Here is a 21,003-nt window from a genome sequence, read left to right as displayed (position 1 = left end):
CAGCAATTTTTTCTGTCGTTTTTCACAGTGGAGCTTATGCTAGAATGAAGAATGTGTTTAAACGTGGTACATTCCTTTCCCTTTCACAATACATCTAAGCAGCCTTTGTATCCTCCCAGTTAAGAGGCAAACCACAGGCAGAAATACCAAGGAAAGTTCAGCATTTTCAGTTCTTCCAAGCTGTGGGGACGTACGAGCAGCTGATGGGCTGAGACGCAGTCGAGTTCCCATGACAAACTACTGTGCATCCAGTGCAGACTTTGGTGTGGGATGTCCGTGGGATAACTCTACCACGGATACTCTTAAGAAGCTTTAATTAGCAGCAGGAGTTGTACACCAGAGTAGTCTGATTGCTGTTGGAACAGCCTTGCTGGTGGTTAATATTACTGCCATTCACAGCCTAACATTGATGTATTTTCATTATTTTTGAATAAGAAAAATTGTTTTTTGTTTACTGGAAAGATCTGATTGGTTGTTTACACCTGTTTCTTGAAGAAAAACCGTCATGTTAATAGCTGTAATAGTAATTGCTAAATTAGTGCCACAGGAACTTACTGAAACAGCTTCATAAACATGTTTGGTTTTGTTATGGACTACTCGTGTCTTTGTATGTGAAGAGCTAGGAGAGGCTTTTTTATGATTTATTAGCCTGACTAGTATTTTACCAGGCAGCCCATTTCATTAATAGACTTAAGGCTTTCTTACTTGTAGGCTTTGTAAGAGGACCTGGTGGATCTTTGCTTGATCCTTTTCAGTCTCTGAAGGTACCACAGGATTTAGCAAAATGTTACATCTCAAGTGCTTGATGTTAATCACATAACCCTGTGTGCACTGCGCATGGCAAAAATACTTCTGGCTGTGAGGCACAGATGGTCTGGACCTATTGCTGTAGGAGTCAACTGCTGTCCAGGGACACGGCCTCCCTGTCTGACAGTCTGCAGCAAGCAGCAAAGAATCCAACAGAAGGAGTAAAACACAAATTACTGTGTATCGGGGGACTAGTGGAAGCTCTCTCAGTGTGGTGCCCTTCATGGTCTGAAGTTCAGAAACATACACCTGAGATTTAAATCATGTTGTAAAATGGGAATTGTTTTTTAAGTCCGTACAGAAAAGACCTGCCTGCGTAGGGCCTGAGCTGGCTCCCACTGATTTCAATGGTGCACTTTCAAGCCCTTCTACTCAAATCCTTTTATTTTTCTCTTGGCTGAGCAAAAATGCAATCGATGGTCTCAGCAGGCTTATGAGCGAGCTAGGAGGGATGGAAGATTGTTTATAACGGAGAATGCAGGAGATTTTTTGGTTCAGTGAAATTTTTTTGAAAGCCCATAAAGTTGTAATGAAAAAGAGCATCATCCTTTGTGTATAATATCTTCCTTAGAGGACCACTTTGTAAAGTGTTGAAGAAGTGTTGGATTCTCAATTCAAGATATAAAAGCTTTACTGCTTTTCAAAAGCAGTTCCAGAGCCTGCTGTTGCAGAAGCTTGAAAGAGTCTGTTCCAGAAGAGACCATCCTTTTTCCTGTCTTTAGTACAGATTAAAGGGAGAGCCCTGAGCACTTGGGTAGGGCTTTATACCACTAAGTGTAGTTGTCTTGTTCTTTCTTCTGGTAACAATAGATTCATCTGTTGCAGGTTCCATGGATGAAGTTTTGGCTTCTCTAAAACGCAGTGAAGTTCATCTTCGCAAAGTAGAACAGCCAAACCCCTATGCTTCTGTGAAAGACAACATCCTCTCTGCCATAAGGCAAGGAGTTAAACTAAGGAAAGTGAATCGAGATACTGAAAAAGATGTCAGTAAAGGATCCCCTAGTGACCTAGAGAGAAGCATTAAAGCAGCCATGCAGAGAATTAAGAAGGTGTCTGCTGATTCTGAAGAAGAGGAGGACAATGATCGGAATAATGGAGAATGGGACAGCTAACCAGTTCAGCATAACAGACTTACTGACTGGAACTGTCTGCCTAATTTTGCACATTATGGAAGACTGTCCCTTTCAAAATGAAAGAAGTGTGATTGTGTGTGTGTGTGTGATAGTCCAAAATGTCTTGTAAAGTAAAATAATCCTGTTGATTTTCTATATAGGAGCTACAAATTCTTATTTTTGCATAAGAAATCATACTCCAAATTATGCTTGCATTAATAGGTATTTTTGGCTCAACCATGTCATGCTTTCACCACATCTGAAGACACTTAAAATACTGGATTGAAACATGCACTGTTTAGATCATTACTACACAGTAGGTAATGCTATCACAACAAAGTTTAAGGAGTGAAAAAATAACCGAAAATCTCTTTTGTCAGGTAAAAGTAGAACCAAATCTGTGGTGACAGAGGGAGACCAGAAAACTTAGCATAATCTGGAATCTTTCACTCCTACCTCCATTGTCCATAAAATTCTTTAACATTTTGCTCTTCTACTGCTGCTCACTCTCAAATAACTACATGGATGCTCCATTTATCATTATGTTAGAAAGTGTGCACTTATGAATGCACTTGATAATGCTGACTGGGAAAATTAGTATCATGTTTGAAGTAAGCACTACTGCAGTAATTACTGAAAAGTTTACTTTTTAGGAAAAGATTAAGTATAGAGAACTTTTAGATGGTAAATGTTTTTCATACTTCTGCATTTACAATGAAAGAAAGAGCCAAAATATTGTAGACAGTATTTTCCAGGATCTAGTCCTATAATGCAGAGCTGCATTTCTCTGCTGAGAACATCAATACATGTTTATAGCTAGTCTCATGAATTTAAATTACCCGATGGCCTTATAAATGGCAGGTATTTGTGTTGTGCCTGGAAGCTGACTATTTAAAAATTCGGCTACATTCAATGTAGAGACTGTTGCTATTTTGGGTAGATAGTGACAAAAATGATTCAAGTTTTTTTTTGAAGTTTATACTGACCCTTAATAAAAATATATCTTGACGGAGGAAGTGGATTCAATGTGCTGTCATTTTAGGATACTGCTATGAATTAACCGTTACTTATATCATGGTACTCTAGTTTTTGATAGCAACTGCACTCTCACTAATGTTATATGTAAATGCTCTTATTTTCTCGAATATTTATGAATTGGAATTTGGTAACAAAATTGCAAATACAGTGCTTTAATTCCCTGTTTAATACAGAGCAGCAGATCTGTTTAATCAGCACAGTAAATACGTATGCAACAGTTTTCGAAAAGCAGCAGCTGGGGGTTCGTTTTTTGCCATTTAAGCACCTACTGCTGCTTGGATGTCAGAAAAAAAACAAGCTTTTTTTGTCCACTGCAATCAAACCAAACTAAGACAAGAGCAGCAGCAGCAGCACATATCAGTTCTTACTCATCTTTTCTGAGTGATGTCTGCGGAGGGGAGCTGGGCACAATGGGCTGTGCCCCTACACCTGCTCTCTCTGAGCCAGGATGGGCATGGGGGAGCAGGGGAGAATTTACTGCACATTCAGACTTCAGCACCCCAAATGCTGAGCACTTCACATAGACTGGAACTGAGGACAAAATCTGGTCCTTTGAGAGTAGAGGTCTCTTCCCCAAGGATACCCTGGGCAGAAGGGGTCTTGGCCAGTGGGAGGGCAGAAGGGGCTGGTGCTGGGGCTGAGAGCTGCCCTGTCCCAGGCTGTGCCCTTCAGCAATGCAGTTATTTAAAGCTGAGAAAAGGGCACAGAGGCTCGGCTGCCTTCCTGTGGCTGGTACCTCCTGCCAAATGGCAGCACAGAGCCCTTTAGTGGTTTAATTCTATTGTTGAATTCTTAACTACAGTGCTAGGACATTAAATGCAGCAGTTTAAAGTACGCAGAGAGTGAGTTGCAATTTCTCCAAGAAATCTTACAGCTTTGGGGGGTTTAGCAGCAGCAATTTTAATTACGAGAGGCCATCTGAAGATCAGTGTCACTGGACAGTGATTTCCCCTGCTTAGGGGTTTCTTTTGTAACTGAAGCTCAGCTGGGGCTGATCTCAGGTGTTCAACAGATCTCTCTACCTCCCAGGCTGAAAAATACCCTTGAAAAGCCACTCAGAAAACACTGAACCCACCTGTTTTCTGAAGCCCACTTAATTAGCTAGACAGGCAACAAGCCTGCTCTGGAAAATGTGCTGCTGCAATTTTCTGGTTGGTGTGGAAAATTACACCTCTATCAAGTGTCCTCACCACCTGGTTCACCAGCAAAATTTAATGGGTGCTACTCAGCAGAGTAGCTACTGGAGCACCAACACTCCTGGACATCAGAAGCATGAGCAGGGTAAACACCAGAAGCACTGGCATTAGCCTAAAGAGGAGAAGGAGAGAGAGCAGTTTTCAAATACGTAAGAGGCTGCTGCAAAGAGGAGGCGAGTAATTTGTTCTGTGTGTTCACAGGGAGATAAGGGGCTTAAATTATAGCTGAAAGAGTTCAGGGTAATGATAGGAAAACCTTTCTAACAAACAGTGAGAGCAGAGAGGTGCAGGGACAGGTCAGCCTGGAAAGTTGGAGTTTCTGTCACTGGAAATCTTTAAGAGCAGGTTAGATAAACACCCCGAGGCACTGCTGGTATTGCTGAGGCGCTGCGGGGAGAGGTTTGCGGCCCCTGGCCAGCTGAGCTCAGTGTCTGCTGCCTTGAGGCTGTTTGCTCTGCAGGGGAAACCACAGCTTGTCTTCTGAGAGATGCCCAAATGTAAAAAGGCTCAAAAAAACCTTTCTGAACCACCATCAGATTTTTCTTCTGGCTCTCCATGACCGTGAACTTGTCCTGTGCCACCAGCACTGGGCTATGGAAGGAAGAATGGGTAGGAAATGACCCCAGTGCTCTGAGGCTGATTTACCCCAGGTTGATGAGGCACTCAAGAAAAGCCACTTGCAAGGGTCAAGAGGATTTAATCTGGATTTGAGCTCAGGCTTCAGCAGATGCCTTCCCACACCAACATGGTCCGGCAGGTTTGGTGCAGCTGCTGGTGCAATGCACAGTCAGCAAATGCACGGGTTGATGGATGAAACAAGAGAAACTGAAGTAGTAGGTTGGCTCTGTGATGACCAGCTCTATCAGTTTAAATTAATATTAACCTGCAAAAATGCTGGGACACCTTTTTGACATTAAATACCCTTCTTAAAATAACTTATCATGGGCTAATAAGCAAATCCCTCAGTGGTTATAGTCTGGCCTGCGTGTCCAGCTGCAGAAATTTATTTGTTTAAACTGAAAAAAATACAGTTGTCTGTCTTTAAAGAGTTAATAATGCACAGATTTGCTGGAAATCCCGGTAATGAGGTAAAGAAATCAATTTCTATAAATCAGTATCACTGTGGCTTGTGATCTCTCTAACTATAATGTGGGCAGTCCAGACAGCAGCTGCCAGTATTTTTAGGGAGGTTTAAAGTTAATGTATTCAAAGACTACTTGGTTTGACTGAAAGAATTTCACTTTGAAACCCCAAAGCTTTGATCACAGCAAGAGAGGAGTCATGGCTGTGGTACTGGAGCACAGAGCACTGTGGCCATAGCTGGTAATGCCAGTGTAGCTATGAATTTGTCAGCATTTCTGTCAACATGCTGCTTTTAGGGATTTATGTCCATAGCTAACCCCCCCAGCTCAGTGCACAGGGCTGACTCACATGCTGGATACTGACTTTTTTCTTTTCTGCAAAATGGTACTGAATTGAATAAATCAAGTCCGAAGTGATCCAGAATGATCTTATAGGGTCTTGAGCAAGTACATCACATCACTTGTGCACCTGTGGGACTATGGGGGACCATGGAATACACTTGAATATGTGGGCTTGAAGTGATACCCATGAAAGTTTGCAGGGCAGCACCCATGATCCATCCTTTGATCACTTCCACTCCCTTCTTTTATCCCTATAAATAAAAAGATGCACATGGACACCAGGAGCAAGAGGGACAAAGAGGATCAGGATGAATGCATTCATTAGGACTTACAAAAAGCTGGAAAGTGCTCCTTTTTTCAGTCCTCCTTCACAAAGAAGTTGGTAGATAAAAGTGTGCATCCTTTGGAGAAAATGAGACCTAAGTCTATGCATGGATTTAATTCCAAAAGCTGCTGTTTGCATCCAAGAGCACATCTGCGCACTACATGCCATAATAATGTGATTGGTAGGCAAGAGGGACACATTGTTTCAACTAAACCCATGGTGATGATAAAAGATGAATGGTATTGAAGGCATTATTTAATAAATGCCACAGCAAACCTTGGCAGCAAAAGCAGCTCAGAACAATATGTGAACGTATCCCTGGAGGAAACATTCAAAACGGCTCCAGAACATGGCATTTTTTTCCTGGCAAAAAGGTATGTGATTTTCATTCTCAGCACGTCACGCTAAACTGAGAGCAAGAAACAGCACAATTAAATTTGCTCAGGTAACAGTGACATTAACAGCTCAGCTACTTGTGAAAATGCTTTGTAAAACAAGCCGTCTCTAGCAAGCCTTTGCTTTTGCAGTAAGAGTGAGCCACAACCTGCTCAGAAAACATATTTAGCAAAACTACAGTTGCTCATTTTCCACTAGATCCCCATCTTGCCCCAAGTCCCCACTAAAGTGCTGAGGAGAGGGGGGACAGCAGCCTCCCCAGGCAGCTGCCTGCAGGTAAATCCTGGTCCTGTGGCTGTGGGTCGGGGCCAGCCCTGAGTAAGGGCCTTCTGGCAGAAAGGGGCCGCATTGGTCCCCAACCCACAGCAGCATCCAGCTCTGCTGTGCCAGCACCCAAAGGGCCAGCAGTCTGGGGAAAGGCTGACCAGGCTGCAGCTTCGGGGAGAAACTCAGTGTCCTGCTGGGAGACTGGGTTTTCCCCCCACTTGAGCATCGGTTCATCACTCTTAGCATCTGAAGACATTTGCACCTCCCTTCTATCCCAAGGCAATAGTCTAAACACCATCCCACGGGTGTCTTTGCAGAACCCAAGGGTATTTCTCTGAGAACCAGCAGCAGTCTCTGCTCCGCCCCCGCTTTCCATCCTCTTCTCACCCAGAAGAGGTTGAAAGGCAGCCAGCTCCGATGCCAGCAGCGTGGTATCTGCATGTCTCGGCACCATGGCAGTGGGCACTGCAGACACTGGGGGTGACAAAATTAATCTGTCCCACTCCTGGAGACATGCTCGAATCATTTATTCATCAGCAAGTGAGTCACTGCCCTTCCCACAGTCTCTTCCTGCGAAGCAGAGGTGACAGCGAAACAGGATCGAGCGCCTACACGTCCCCAGCCTACATGGCGAGCTCTGCGCCATCCCTTCCCTCCCGAGCTGGCAGCCCTGCTAGTTTGGAACAGAAGTCCTGAGAAGTGTGCAGGAGTGAGCAGGCACACAGGGTGAGGAGGCAGCAATGCATCCTGTCTGCTCTGCCAAAAGGAGCACTTCGCATGTGTGAACGCTCCGTGAAGTAGGGAAAAGGGAAAAGGGCTGCACAAAGAGGAGACACGGCCTGTGCTGTGCGTGTGACCCCTCTGTTCCCTCCTGGCATTTCTCACCAGTGAGCACTGGTGCCTCTGCCCACACATGAGGCAGCTGCCTGCTCCCTCAAGGGCAGGGGCTCCCCAGGCCATACCTGGTGTCAGAAATGGGACTGGCTCTGTGGACCAGCATCCATCCCTGTGGGATGACTCCAGGAACAGCAGCAGTATTCCCCATGGTAATGCAAACAGAAGTTAAGCAGGGCTGCAATCATCTGTAAAACTGTAATTAGCTTTAAATTGGGCAAGGAGACATCTGGACCAGAGGTGAAGCAGGCAGCTAGAGACAAGCACTGTTTTCCCTTGATGCAACTCTGCTGAGCCCGTTGGGCTCCATTGCAGTCACCTGGTGTGACCCAAAGAATCCCTTGGGATGAGCCATGCCAGCACTGCTCCAGAATTTGCACAAAATGTGCCAGTCTGCACGACAAGGGGAGTTCAAATTCATTTGCTGCAACACTGTGCTTCTCAGTTCGTTCATACACTGCCATCAGTGCTGTTGTTGGGTTTTATATGTTTTATCACACAAGCAGAAACAAGGCGTTGTAAATCAGTAATAGCCCATCCATTAAATTTCTTTTCCAAAGAGGAACTAAGTATGACCAGCAATGTTGGTTGATCCAGAAAGTATAAAAAAATCAAATCCATTACAACAATCATAGCTAAAGAAAACTGCCCAGAGTTTGTTCAAAAACCTTTGCAAGTTGGAGGTTTCACCTGCTATTTCCAGTACCCAGTTAGAAGATACAAAGTAGGGCAGCTGAAGCTGTGGATTGTCAAGGCATGCTGCATCTCATCTTAGGGAGGGACTTGGACACTGGGCTCTGGTCATCTTTTATCTGAATCAAAAAGCCTATCAGATGCTACACACCCTGACGTAGAAGAGCTGGGTTGCAGCATAGCTCTGCCCCTTCCCCTTCATATTTTTATACATCCCTGTGTCTCTCATTCTTGATCTAAAGCCATTCTTCTCCCACTGAAACGACTGTGCTGGTGACCACGGGACCTCCACAGCATTAAGGAGAGAGTGAATCACTGCAATTTCTCAGGTTTCAGAGTCAGGGATTATCTTTATAAATGCACCCAACACTGCTATAGATAAGCAGGATTTGAAAGGCGTAAATACTTTTTTTCTTTCCTGGGTTCTTTGTTCTTCAGGGAACTCCAGCATCCTGTTTTGTGACATTCATCTTCAGGCTAATGAATGGTACAAACCTGCATCCAGAGAAAAATGAAAGCCATGGCTAATGGTAGCAACAAAATAAATAGCAAAAGCCTAAAAGTAAATAGCTTTGAAAACTGATACGTTTCAATGTGACATGATAATGCAAAAAGGTTCAGTGCTGGTGTTATTTATAATTCCCTGAATGTCTGAATTCCCTCCAGCCAGCATACATTAAGTACAATCCAGGGCATATGCAACAAATCATATTCAATGATGAAAAGTCAGGAGAAAAGCAAGAGCTCAATCTCTCTTGATTACAGCAGCCACAGATTTGTTTTTCATAGACTGCCAGTACTAATGAATGGAGAGGACATGAAAGGAAAACAAAAATACTGAAATCAACCTGCTTCACGTGCCAATAGATGTATCTGCTCATAAACTTGATTAATTAAATGCAAACCGTTGTCAAGAAATGTTGTTCAGGGTATTTAAGCCCTCACTCTGACTGCAGCATCCAGCCATGTGTGCAAGTATAGCCCTGGAAAGCTGCACAGGATTTCGCTCTGGGATCCTGGATAACAACCACTGCTGCACACAAACACAGGAGGGTTTGTATTTATGAAGAGGTCCATTTTATGGTGAAGAACAGTAGGTCCCAAAAGCTCTGCTAGAGCAGAATTGGTTCAGTAAGATGTGTCCACTGTGCCTGTACAATTGGGGTACAGCCACAAAATCAGAAGCTGGGCCCCATTTGGTACACAAATAACTCTGATTTTCAAGGCCCAGTTTTCCATCTAGAGATCATTTAATTTCAGACAGTGCTTCTGAGAAGATCTAACAGTTTTGAAAAGTTATTGAAATATATTCAATATTCAAGAAAATTGTTAAAACCCAAAGGGAGTTTCATAGCACGGAGATCTGTGTTTGAAATATTCAAAGGCAGAGGTCAGAATTAAGTACCACTTGGCTGCAGTGATCTGTTACATGTTCCCAGCAATGCATTCTTGCAATAAGATCGGAATGTTTGCCTTGCAAAGGTTAGCTATGCTTTTAAAATTCACCATGTCTCAGATCTGCCCAGCCTGAGACAGCTCCGTGGCAGCGCTGCCCCGACGCCTGTTAATGATAAAGTGGAAAGCCCTGTCCCAGGGCACTGGCACAGCCCTTGCAGAGCTGCTTCACGAGCCTTTGGAGGGCCACATTTAGCGTTGCTCGCTGAAATCAAACCTGGCAGTGCACCTGGCAGGGTGTTTTTTTCTGCTTTTGAAGGATGGTTGGACTTTGCTCCAGTGGGCTCGGTGACTGAAGCAGGGCTGCACCACTGCTGCAGATCAGAGGCTGAGCTCCAGCCATCACCTGGCTTTGCTTCTTCAGCTGCCACTGCTGCATTTTTTATCTAACATTAACATTTCAGTCATTCTCAGGAGAAGGTTAGCCTGTTATGTATTAGGCCCACTGATGCTACTGTTCTGCTCTGGTTAGCAACGCTGATTATGTAAAGGATATTTAATGTTGTAAATAATTAAAATGTTTTACAAGATTTTTGCTATTTTTTTAGGAGCAAAAAAGAAATGAAAGAAAATGTATGCAGTGGATTTGTGAACAAATGCTCAAGTCTTCTAGGAAGTGGGGAGACAGTTAATAATATATAATTAACACATCTTCCTTTCTTCCCTTGTTGGTGCAGACATGCCTTTAGATGAAAAGCACCGAACATTAAAAGTGTGTGGGACAGAATAATGTTGTATTTTATGTAAGTTCAGCCTTGTCACCAGCTACATGCTGCATGTGTTACAGAGAGAGCAAACCTGTTCTTGCTCAGGGATCTCATCCACTGTGCTGTCTTTATACAGGCCACCCCCAGGGTGCCATGGTGGGTTTTTCCTCCAAAAGAAACTAAGTTATGGCCTAGATTTTGCTACGCTATTGAAGGAACTCAAGGTAGCTAAAAAGGAGTACGTATTATTAAGTTGCTCATCTACTTAGGAGTCAAACATTTGATTTGAAATTCACCTTATGTTTTTGTCAGACGTCCCGAGGTGGCACATCACAGCTCAGCAGCCCCGAGCCAGGTTAAAATGCTTTTTAATGGGCAACTGCAGAAGGGCACATCCATTGAGGAGGGCTCATGAGCTCTCTGATAGGATCCAGTTGAATGTGAAAATTGAGGGATCCCAGACAGCAGCAGCAGATATCCCTGCTGGCAGCATCGCTCACCACGGCTCCCAGACCAGGCTGTTTCTTTTGGAACCATCGGTCACCTGCATTACAAACAACTGGCAAGGAACAGCCTTTCACACAAACCAGAGACTTCCTTGATGCTAAAAACGCATCCAGGACCTAATGAGACGAACAGCCTACAGAAATGCCAGGTGTGCCTGCATGGAACAGGCACCTCCCCACAGTGGCAGGAGGCACTGCCCCATGCACGGCACAGTGCTCATGTGGACGAATGGAAACGTGTACTGTGGCACCAGCAGCTTCCCAGGAGCAGAATGGTGCTCACTCCTGGTAACTGTAGGTGATGAGGTGCACACACAGGTGTTATACTAACATTTATAATTATGCAAATCCAAATAGATAAATGGGGGGGAGGGGATGGTGTTTGCCAAGAATTAAAGACTGTTACTTGCATTTTACTACAACACATGTAAGCTGTTTTTGTAGCTGCTGGTTATTCAGGGATTGCCAGAATTTGCTGAACTGCTTGTCAGAGTTATTGATGGCTCCAGGTAGAAAAGCTCTGACAAAAGGTCAGGGGCAGACGAGTTTCTCGCTCACCCCAAAGTTGACATTTGCAGCTTTGTAGCCCAGAGTAACAAAGGCACAATGAGCCACAGCCATTTAAGTCTTCAAACCTCCTTATTCCCGTTGAGAAAGCCTGGTCTGGTGCAAACCTGCTTCCATACAACAAATACGACAGTGCTGAGAGCATCACTGTGCACTGTCTGTAGACGGACTTCAGTGTTTTCCCCTACCAGGAACGTGCTGTTGAGTGTGGACTGTGTCACTGGACACCAGCAGGGACTTCTGGAAACAGTCTCATCTGAGAGGCTCTTATTAACTGCTATATGCTGAGGGTTAGTTCTGAGTCCTAGGTAGTTTCTTCAGAGAAAATACCAGCTCCAGCTGCCACCAGGAATCACAAGAGTGTTTTCAGTCCTGAGCATGCCCCAAACAGGATGCCAAAAAGCTGCCTCCTAACTAAAGGCCTCTCTCAGCATGCAGTAAATCCAAAATTTCATGGTCAAATATTTATAGATTCTACTTTTTCAGTTTAGGTATGTAAGTATCACCCTAATCCTGAACCTCCCTCTGAGTGGACTAACAGAATAAAGGGAAACAAGACAAACATTTTAAAGCTCCACCTCCTGAAAAAGGAGTTTTTAAGATTACCAAGGCTCGATACCATATGTATAGATCAAAATCACATTCTTCTTATCAAAGGACAGCATTCCCTTGAGTTCAGACTTGCAGCCACAAGGATGTTGGTTTTCTGAAGTCAATGAAGACAGTGAGACAAGAGATTTTACTTAAACTATATATTTTTACATAAAACAACTTTATGTTACAATAAAATCAGATAAAAATCACAAAGTTATATAATAAGTTCATAAAGAAAAAAATCAAGTTTTCCTTTTAGAGATATAAAACCCAGCATTTACTGCTACTAGGAGTCTAAATGTTAACATTGACTGTCTATGGTCAATTTGAAAAAAGAAAAAGAAAAGAGGAAAGTACTTTTTTACAGCAGACAAAATGATGAGGTAAGAGATGCTTTTACGATGATCCAACTGTAGTAAACACTTCAGTTTTCATTAAACCATATACTAAATATAATAAACCCAAATAAAAAGATACATTTAGAGCACTGCAGTGTTTTCCCACAGTTGTATACCAACAAATTGTCAGTCATTCACTAAACTTTACTTGAAACAGTAAAAAACCAGGGTGTATGTTTATCTTCAGTACTAAAATCTCATAATAATCTAAATATTTTGGTATAGCAGACCACACTAAAACACTCTCAGAACTTTCAACTACAAGGGATATAGCATGTTAAAAATGATGTGCTTTTTTTGCCATTCATGATGAGCTTTATAGAATATTATGTTCATGATCACTATTAGGCAATTAAATGAAAACATCTAAATGCTGCAAAATACTCTTTTATTGAGCATAGCTCCCTCATCACATATCAAAGTTAATCAGCACACTGCAAACTTAGAAACTTATTTCACAAATCTTACATATCGGTTCTTTTAGCTTTAGTATATGGCTAAAATAATTATTGCTGACCAGTGTTAAAAAAAAACTAAACAAACCCAACCCAAGCAAAAATACACCAGCAGACAGATTTTTCTCAAGTGCCTTTCATGTGTGTACCATTAATATTAGTTACTAAATGAACTAAATTTCAAAATGTGCATATAAAATTTTTGGAGGTATAGGCACCTTCATCTGAAGACTGTATGTTCATGCTACCTATTTAAAAAAAAAAAAGAAAAAAAAGAAAAAAAAAGAAGAGCTAAGACAATACACAGTAGAAAATCAAACAGGTTGGACATCTAAAATCCTCCAGGGACACAAGCGAAGCTCTCCTGGCCAGGACCAGCTCTGCCCACAGCCTGCAGGAGAGCCCTCATTTGGGAAGCACCTTTGTCATATTCATCATTCACCTCCTCACTCTATTTCACTTCAGGTACCTTATTATTTACCACAGAGAATGGTATTTAAGACGTGCAAACTTCATGTAACTGTCAAGTTTACATTCTAATAGAGAGCCTAAAACACTGTCAAGCTCCCAGGGCACAGGACTCCAGGCACAACATCCCTGGCCAGGCTGTGTGAGTCAGATGGGGCTCTCCCACTGGTGGTGTGTCTGGATTAAACATCCTGTGGCTACATATTGCTTTGCCTGACACACAGGTGCTTGTTGAACACGATCTATGGAAAGAAAAATTATCTTAGGGTAGCTCTATGTCTCACCATTGTTAAATTGTGTCTACAACCAGACCCTGCCAGCCCAGTCATGGAGTCCTTGCTGCCTTTCAGCCCCTGTCAAAAGCTGAACCTGCCCTTATGCAAGGTCCCTGGTACTGCTGAGGTCCTGTAGGACAGCAACAACTTTTCCTATTTTTGACTGCAACTGTGTGATCATAACCAGTGCTGCAACGCTCTCACACTGCTCAGCTCTGTGTGTGAGGACATTCGCTTTCCATCCCTCACATCACCACCCGTGTGATATGCTGAGGACTTTTTGATAATTAGAGGCTTGACAAGTCCAGAAGTGCCTGAACAAAGGTGAGTGAGCTGATGGATCAGTGTGGTCATCCAGACCTTTGGCCCATCCACAGCTTGTGGGCAGAGCACCTTTCACCAAAGCCTCTGCTGAAACAATCATCGAAATTAGATGCTGCTGCTGACCCCTCCTTACACCCCTTCCCTTCGGGTTCAGCATTGGTCACACACTAAGCTGAGTGAGGTGTTCCACCCTTATAGCAGTTTTATTTTTGTTAATCCATAGGCTCAGGAAGACAACACTATATTCTTTACAAGCCACTGACACTTCGAAGGGTTTTGCAGAGATAACGCTTTGGAAGAGCCTAAGGAAGAGCATGGTCTTGTAGCTGAGAAACTCCCACCACTGCAAGGTGGTGGCAGTAACAGAGAATTTTCCTTCTGTTACTTATGAAGCCACCAAAGGTGGTAAAAAATTAATAAGGGAGAAAATAAACACTTGGAAAAAAATTGAACAGCATAGAGAAGAGTGCAGAAGCCTAGGGACAATTTAAGCTCCCTGTGCCCAATGAGCCACCCAGCAAACACAGGCAGGTGAGCACCTGCCTCAGCACCACAAATGCTTTGGCTGGTACCCTTGGAGAGCAATGGCAGTGACAACAGGCAGAACAGCAGAAACCCTTCCCACTCACCCTAATTTATCGGGCAGCTTTAAAAAAATATTCTCCCTAAATCGTTCAGATAAAAATAAAATCAGGTGTTTGCCCAGAAAAAAAGACATTGTCTAAAGAACATTTGTTTTCTGGGCACAGATGCACCCAGTATAAAATTGTTTTTAAAACGTGCATCTTTTGAATACTAGGATACAGAAAGGGAAGTGGCATGGAATTCCTTACAGGAAAGACAGTTTTCTTCCAGTGAGCTCACTTAGCAAAGGAGACACCAATTAGATGTAGACAGAACACTGCAAAGTACTATTTTTGCTGAAAATACACTTTTAGGCCAAACAAAACTACTTGTGAAGTTGAGTCAAAATTGGCAAGTAAAGATTCAGCCAAACAGTAAAAAAGAAAAAGGTTAACCTACTTTATTTTGAAGTGTGAAACAATGTTTCAGGTTTTCATTTTGAAATAATTTATTCCTAATATGAGACTAAGGTAATTTTCCAAAATGTGATGTAACATATCCAATGGAACATTAGATATGAAACAATTGAAAACAATTCTCTTCATGTATTTTTATTTCACTGAATATTTTTTGGTTTCGTGCTAATATGAATAGCCCTGTTTATTTCTCATTTTGGCCACCAGAAAACATTCAAACCCCATCATTATTCAGCAGCTCTAACACCAGCTAAAAGAAGCGACGCAGCCCAGAGGACAGTAAGACACTCTCTGCCCTGGTGTCACAAGAGGCCAGTACAGATTTTTCTTCCTAAAGCCCCCAGCTTGTTGATGCCACGAAGGCCAGACAGGCAGGATGGGCAGCGTGGCAGGATCTGTGGTGGTGCAACCAACAGAACTCAGCACAAGAAGTGCCAAGCATAAGATCTTTGTTAAAAAAAGACTCTGTAAGTGAGGTAGAAGAGATCCTGCCATCAACCACTTAGAGGGAGAAACCTGTGTCCAGAAAGGGAACTCAGGGTGGCCAAAGGTGAGATCCAGCCTCGTATAAAGACACCTCCGCGCAGGCTGGATGGAACTGGAGCACTGACCAACACATTGCTGACGGCATTTGGAAATCAGGATTTGCCCAGCACTGTATAACAAAACCAAAGTCTGCAGACCCTCTCTGGGACAGGGATGAGCATTTCTTTGCCCCAGCAGCATTTGGGACCATCCCTCAGCAGGTGTCTGCCAACTGAACTCAGGGTGCCCACGGGGACAGGCCGAGTTCCAACCGTGCACAAAAGGTGGATTAAATGCATCCATAGGATGGTGCCTGCATTTTGGTGGGGAAGGCTGGCTGTCCTGGTGCTCCCACCTGGAGGGAAGAGGCATTTCAATGCGTGGACGAGTCTCTGAGGAGCAGTGTGAGGCTCATGATTTGGCACATGGGTTATTGCTGGGCCATCACAGAGTGTTGAGGAATAAGCAGTGTGTGACACTGATGGTCCCTGCCCAGCAGGAGCATGGGATGCCAGTCCTGGGGCAGGAATGGGACCAGGCTAGAGAGGGCAGCTGCAGCTGGTGCCCAAACATTCCTGAGACCATGCACTGCCTCTTCCTAGTACACTTTTGGCTTTTGAAGAAGAAAAATATGATGAAAGAAAGAGAAAGGCTAAAAGAGATGGGGTTTGTGGAAGTTTTTTTGAGTGATTGTGCATAGAAGCTCTCAACTTGCTGCTGCTGGGAAGGAAAAAGAAAGAAGGTAATTATAGCAAGACCTTGGATTCTTGAAGGATGGAGTTTCCCACAGCATAGAGCTGTGTACAGGCATCCCTAACAACTCAACATCAGAGCAATAGAAGACAATGAGCAAACACATACATTTGGGACAAGACTAGAAGAGACAGGGCAGGGATTTCTCTAAGAACACCCCCATCATTCCTCTGGTGGGCACAAAGCACCCAGAAATAACTGCCTGTGTCAGAGCTATGCACTAGCTTAATGTGCCAGCATTAAACTCCATCTGTTAAATCAATGCAATTCCATGGAAACACTTCTCTTGAGATTTAAGAGTGGCTTAATACATTCCTAATGAACTGGATCTGAGAGAGACCTGACTAAAGTGGGAAAAAAGATCTGGATTAAGCCCAATAAAATAATTTGTTCACAGAATCTTTTGCATCCTTTTACCTGGAATCTAAGGTTAAAAACATAGGTTATATTAAAACAAAGAGGGAAGCCCTAAGATTACTCAACAGGAAAAAGAAGATAGAGTGTAGTCCTTCATACAAAAGGAATGAACCACTGTGAGGAGTAGGGCTCTGACTGCCAGTACTTCTTGCAGCTCTTAGTTGTGTTATGCTGTGATTCCCAGTTGATGCAGGGACCAAAACCAGCATGGGAGGAGAGGAGAAGCAGGATGAGGTGTCTGATAAATGCTGTTGTATATCTGACTTTCTATCAAATAAGGAGACTAAAAACGGAGACTACTTGTGCAGAACCACACAGAGTTTCTGATGTCATTTTCATTTTGAGAAGTCTGATCTAACCCCCACATTATGCAACTGTTGAATCTTCCACACTGGCAAAGTCTAATTTTCACACACCTACGTTATGTACCTGATCTTGATTTTTATTTTTAAATATCAACAGCCTACAGCAATTTTGTTTTAAAGAGACTTAAATGGTCATAATGGTTATGAAAGGTCCCAGCTTCACATCCATTGTTCAAAAGGAGTAAAAGCAAAAATACTCAGAGTCCAGTCTGAAAAACAGGCAATGAAGATAATGTAACAGATGAAAAGAAAATTCAAGGGACAATTGCAGACAGACCCTATCCCCACCATGGGGATTATATATTCAGGTGCAAAAAAGTATTCAATGCATGTTTCATCTATAATCTACCTTTCTTTCAAAGGTCACTTTAATAGTCGAGATGTGCCAAAAAAAGAAAAAAGCCCCTAAATTCAAAAAAAAGCATGGCCATTTTACATCAGTCACTGCTGGCAAGCACTAACATGGTGCTTGACCAAGAAGCAAGTAATAATGTCACATAAACAAAAGTACTTTCCTGAATTTATTCAGATCCCGTGTAAACACTCTCAAACCAGGTTGTGAAAAAAGAAGAGAAAGAAGCTGAAGGAAGTCCTAGGGAAAGAGCAAAACTTGGGCTGGATTCTCCTCTCTGGCCCGTTTTACATTCCTCTCTGTAATTAAGCAAATTTCCTTCTCACTGGAGGCCAGGGTATGACCTTGCATTTCTCAAAACACCCTTAGAGCTGCTGAATAACCAGTTCAAGAATACAACAGCACTTCTGCATCTCAGGTTGGGGGGGGGTTGTACAGTATAACTTGGTGACTAATTCTCACCCTATTGCCAAAGAATGCAGAAATCATAGGAAAGGATTTTCATTTCATGTGGTCATGGCCCTGACAGACTTGTGGGCAGAAACTTGCTTCTGAGTAGCACCTTCAAGTAACCTTATAATGCTTTTATGCATTGTCTCCTTCTTCACTGCTGCAGAAGTTAATCAACAGTGATCAAGTTGCACAGAGGGGCATGAGTCATGTACAAACCAGCAACATATTACTTTTAAAAATAAATATCTGGTCCCCAGACTCAGGTAGGCATTTTTCAGAGATGCACATAATGAAGGGACTGTATGGGTTCAAAACTGAAGGCTAAAGAGAGGTGATGCTGCTAAGCAAGAGAAGCTGTCCTCACCAACTGGGTAAGACTCATGACTTCAAGAGCTGAAACTCATTTCTACATCATTGACTTTGTGCTGTATGGGTCCAGGCAAGCAAATGTAACCTCTGTCAGAGGTTATCTGAAATCCACTGCACTTTGTTTGGGTTTTTTGGTTTTTTTTTTTTGTTGTTTTTTTTTTTTGGTGAATCAGGCCTGATTGACGTGGTCCCTATAGATCCTGACATCTGTGTGAAGTGATTCACTTGACTGCAGCTCACCACAGGCACATTTTACAAACTGCAGGAGCTCCAGATAATCTCTCTACTCCTCCAAGGAATAAAAGTCTTTGTTGCTAAGAGTGCTGATAGTTCGGACAGGAAAAAGACTTGTTTTCTGTTTCTATGGTTGCAACAGCCCTTAAGAAAGATATAAATTTCCCTGCAACAACTAACTGCATATTCATTTTAAGGTAGATCTAGTTCCAGATTCCTGAGACAGAACCCTCTACCTGTTCCCAACCCCACAAAGCCAGAGCAGCAATATAGAAAGTTTCTAATCTCAACAGAATTCAGTGAGCAGCACGATTGGTTTGGTAAATAAACAAACAAAACAAGAAACCCACCAAAAAAACCCCCACAGCAAATTTTCAGCCTCTATGTACAAAACCAATGCAAACAAGTGGAACATTCTAGTTATATTTCGTAAAACACATGTTTGGGATCAACAAAACATCAAACATCCAGACCCTAGATTACAAAAAAGATCTATTGCCATCTAATTGTCAACCCCAAGTTTAGACAGTCCTTGTCGGAAATCGTGTAATTCATCTATCTTCCCGTCCAGTACATCTAAAAAATTCTTTAATTCAGTTTTAAGGTTGGTCTGCCTGTGTTTACTCTCTTCGACTTCTGTCCTTAGTGTTCTGACTTTCTCTTCAAGATCTTTGTTCTTTTTCTCAGCAGCCTTAAAGACAAAAGGACAATAAGAGGAATCATGGAGACGAAGGATGAACAGCATTTCATATTTTAAAGCAACAAATGGCAGCTGGGCTGTGCAAGTTTGCTTCAACTTCTGCAAACTGATTAACACAAGCACCTTTGAAAGCAACAGACGTGTGCTAGTCTGATTAAAAGGAAAGAAAGCCCGTACAGGAAAGGACACAGATTAACTGGAAAAGATGCTTTGCATCAGACTTTGTCATTTGGTTGATATCTTCAAATTCAGCTGGATTTAAATCATGCACTGTGCATACATTTCTGTCATTGCTACAGTTGCAGAATTAGACACTGTGCCACCAATTACATACAGAATTATCTGTGGTGGTTTAACCTTGAAAAACAAGCTTAGAAAACACTGTCTGAGGAATAAAGTTGCTTTATTCAGCACTTTTGGATTTAGTGGTAAAGTTCCACTTTGTGTGAGCACTCAGGCAAGGAATGGGGTAGCCAGGTAACCCTTCCCTTGCTGCACTTTGTTCAACTATTTTCCCCTCTCTTACACTCTTATGCGTATTCTTCTCTATTTCATGCATGTAAGCTCATGCTTACTCTCACAAAAGCCACAGACCACATCTTTTACCATACTGAACCAAACAAAATTCATATTTTAGCCATTTCCAGCATCTGCATTCCTCAGCAGCCTTCTAAAATATTTTAGATCATTTAGGTTATCAGAGTGATGGGATTTATTGATTGTATTTCACTTCATTGATGAGACTGCTAATATTTATTCTCCTTTCACGTATTAATTCATTGCATTTAAACAATCCCTGACTTGAGGAAGTGATGCCCAAAGTCCAGCTGCTGGCTGGGGCAGGGCTCCCACACCCCGTGAGCTTGGCTCCAAGCGAGCACCTCCAAGCAGAGGAGCCACATGTGCACAGCCAAACGCTGCTGGAAAGGGATGACACAGCACATAAATGCATCCTCAGGTGAACTTTCATCCCTGATGGTGTGCAGCTATGCTCATCTGTTTCTTTCCCAAAAGGCTTCCCTGGTGCCACTGCAGCAATTAGCCCCAGGTCTTGGATTGCTGCTCAACACACAAGACTGTGGTGCGGCTCCAGGAGCCCGGAGCAGTAGAAAATACAGGATACAGGACAGCCTGGAATCTGCAGGAGATAGATGCAACATGATCCCAGGCAAACCAATTTCTGCAAACAGCAAGGCAAAGAAACGGAGCTGTTTAATTACTCCTGTGCTGGGAAGGGCATGGTGTATTCTGCATGTAATTAGCATTTTTTGCTTTTACAAACTGGAGCTCTTTTGTCTTCAAACACTGAAGTCTGAACAGAGAAATGCATATAACTGTGAGAAAGAAAGTAAATGTACCAACTTTTAAAAAATTAATTTCACTGCTAAACTGTACCTGTAATTGCTCAGATACAGATTCACATTCTGACATTAGCTCTGGTATAATTTCACCCTGCTTTCGGAGCTCTTCCAGTTCCTTTGAAAACATAAAAGAAAAAAATAATATTAGTGCAAGCTTCAATTTAAAACATAATGGAAATTTGAGATGATGAAATGGCTTTGCATATTTTATTGTATTCTGCACAGTATTTGGATGGAAAATAACCAAAATAACTTGTCTGCATTCCAAAATTGCTAATTTTCTACTCGAATACATTTTTTCACTGAATTTTATACTTTGCATTTCTAAAACAGACAATGTAATCCAATCTCTAGCATTAATGCCATTAATTATATTAATGAAATCTTAACCTAAACCACATACCTATGCAAAAGACATATTAAATAACAGAGAAATCTGAAGGACTGTAATGCTATAGGCAAATTATAGATGGTAGCAAAGAGCAAATCACACGTACATTTTCAATCATATATGACATCAAACAAAAAGGCCA

General features: G+C 42.5%; 2 protein-coding genes across 7 annotated transcripts in view; one reads left to right on the top strand and one right to left on the bottom strand.

Annotated features, from left to right (window-relative positions):
- The window catches only part of WHAMM (WASP homolog associated with actin, golgi membranes and microtubules), a 31,042-nt gene extending 28,107 nt beyond the window's left edge, over positions 1–2,935 (top strand). For all 3 annotated transcript variants that reach the window (XM_032699996.1, XM_032699995.1, XM_032699994.1), the window contains one exon: positions 1,633–2,935. In XM_032699996.1, the coding sequence (XP_032555887.1) occupies positions 1,633–1,919 (287 nt within the window). In that variant the 3' untranslated portion in view covers positions 1,920–2,935. The remainder of the gene's footprint in view (positions 1–1,632) is intronic.
- Positions 2,936–17,783: 14,848 nt separating this feature from the next.
- The window catches only part of HOMER2 (homer scaffold protein 2), a 58,011-nt gene continuing 54,791 nt past the window's right edge, over positions 17,784–21,003 (bottom strand). For all 4 annotated transcript variants that reach the window (XM_032700206.1, XM_032700208.1, XM_032700209.1 and 1 more), the window contains 2 exons: positions 20,505–20,585; positions 17,784–19,100 (listed from right to left, as the gene is read on the bottom strand). In XM_032700206.1, coding sequence (XP_032556097.1) covers positions 18,912–19,100; positions 20,505–20,585 — 270 coding nt within the window. In that variant the 3' untranslated portion in view covers positions 17,784–18,911. The remainder of the gene's footprint in view (positions 19,101–20,504; positions 20,586–21,003) is intronic.

Source organism: Chiroxiphia lanceolata, chromosome 12, assembly GCF_009829145.1.
Source record: "Chiroxiphia lanceolata isolate bChiLan1 chromosome 12, bChiLan1.pri, whole genome shotgun sequence".
Classification (NCBI taxonomy): Eukaryota; Metazoa; Chordata; class Aves; order Passeriformes; family Pipridae; genus Chiroxiphia; species Chiroxiphia lanceolata.
Note: the sequence above shows the minus strand (reverse complement) of the source record. Positions and strands in the feature narration are given on the sequence as shown.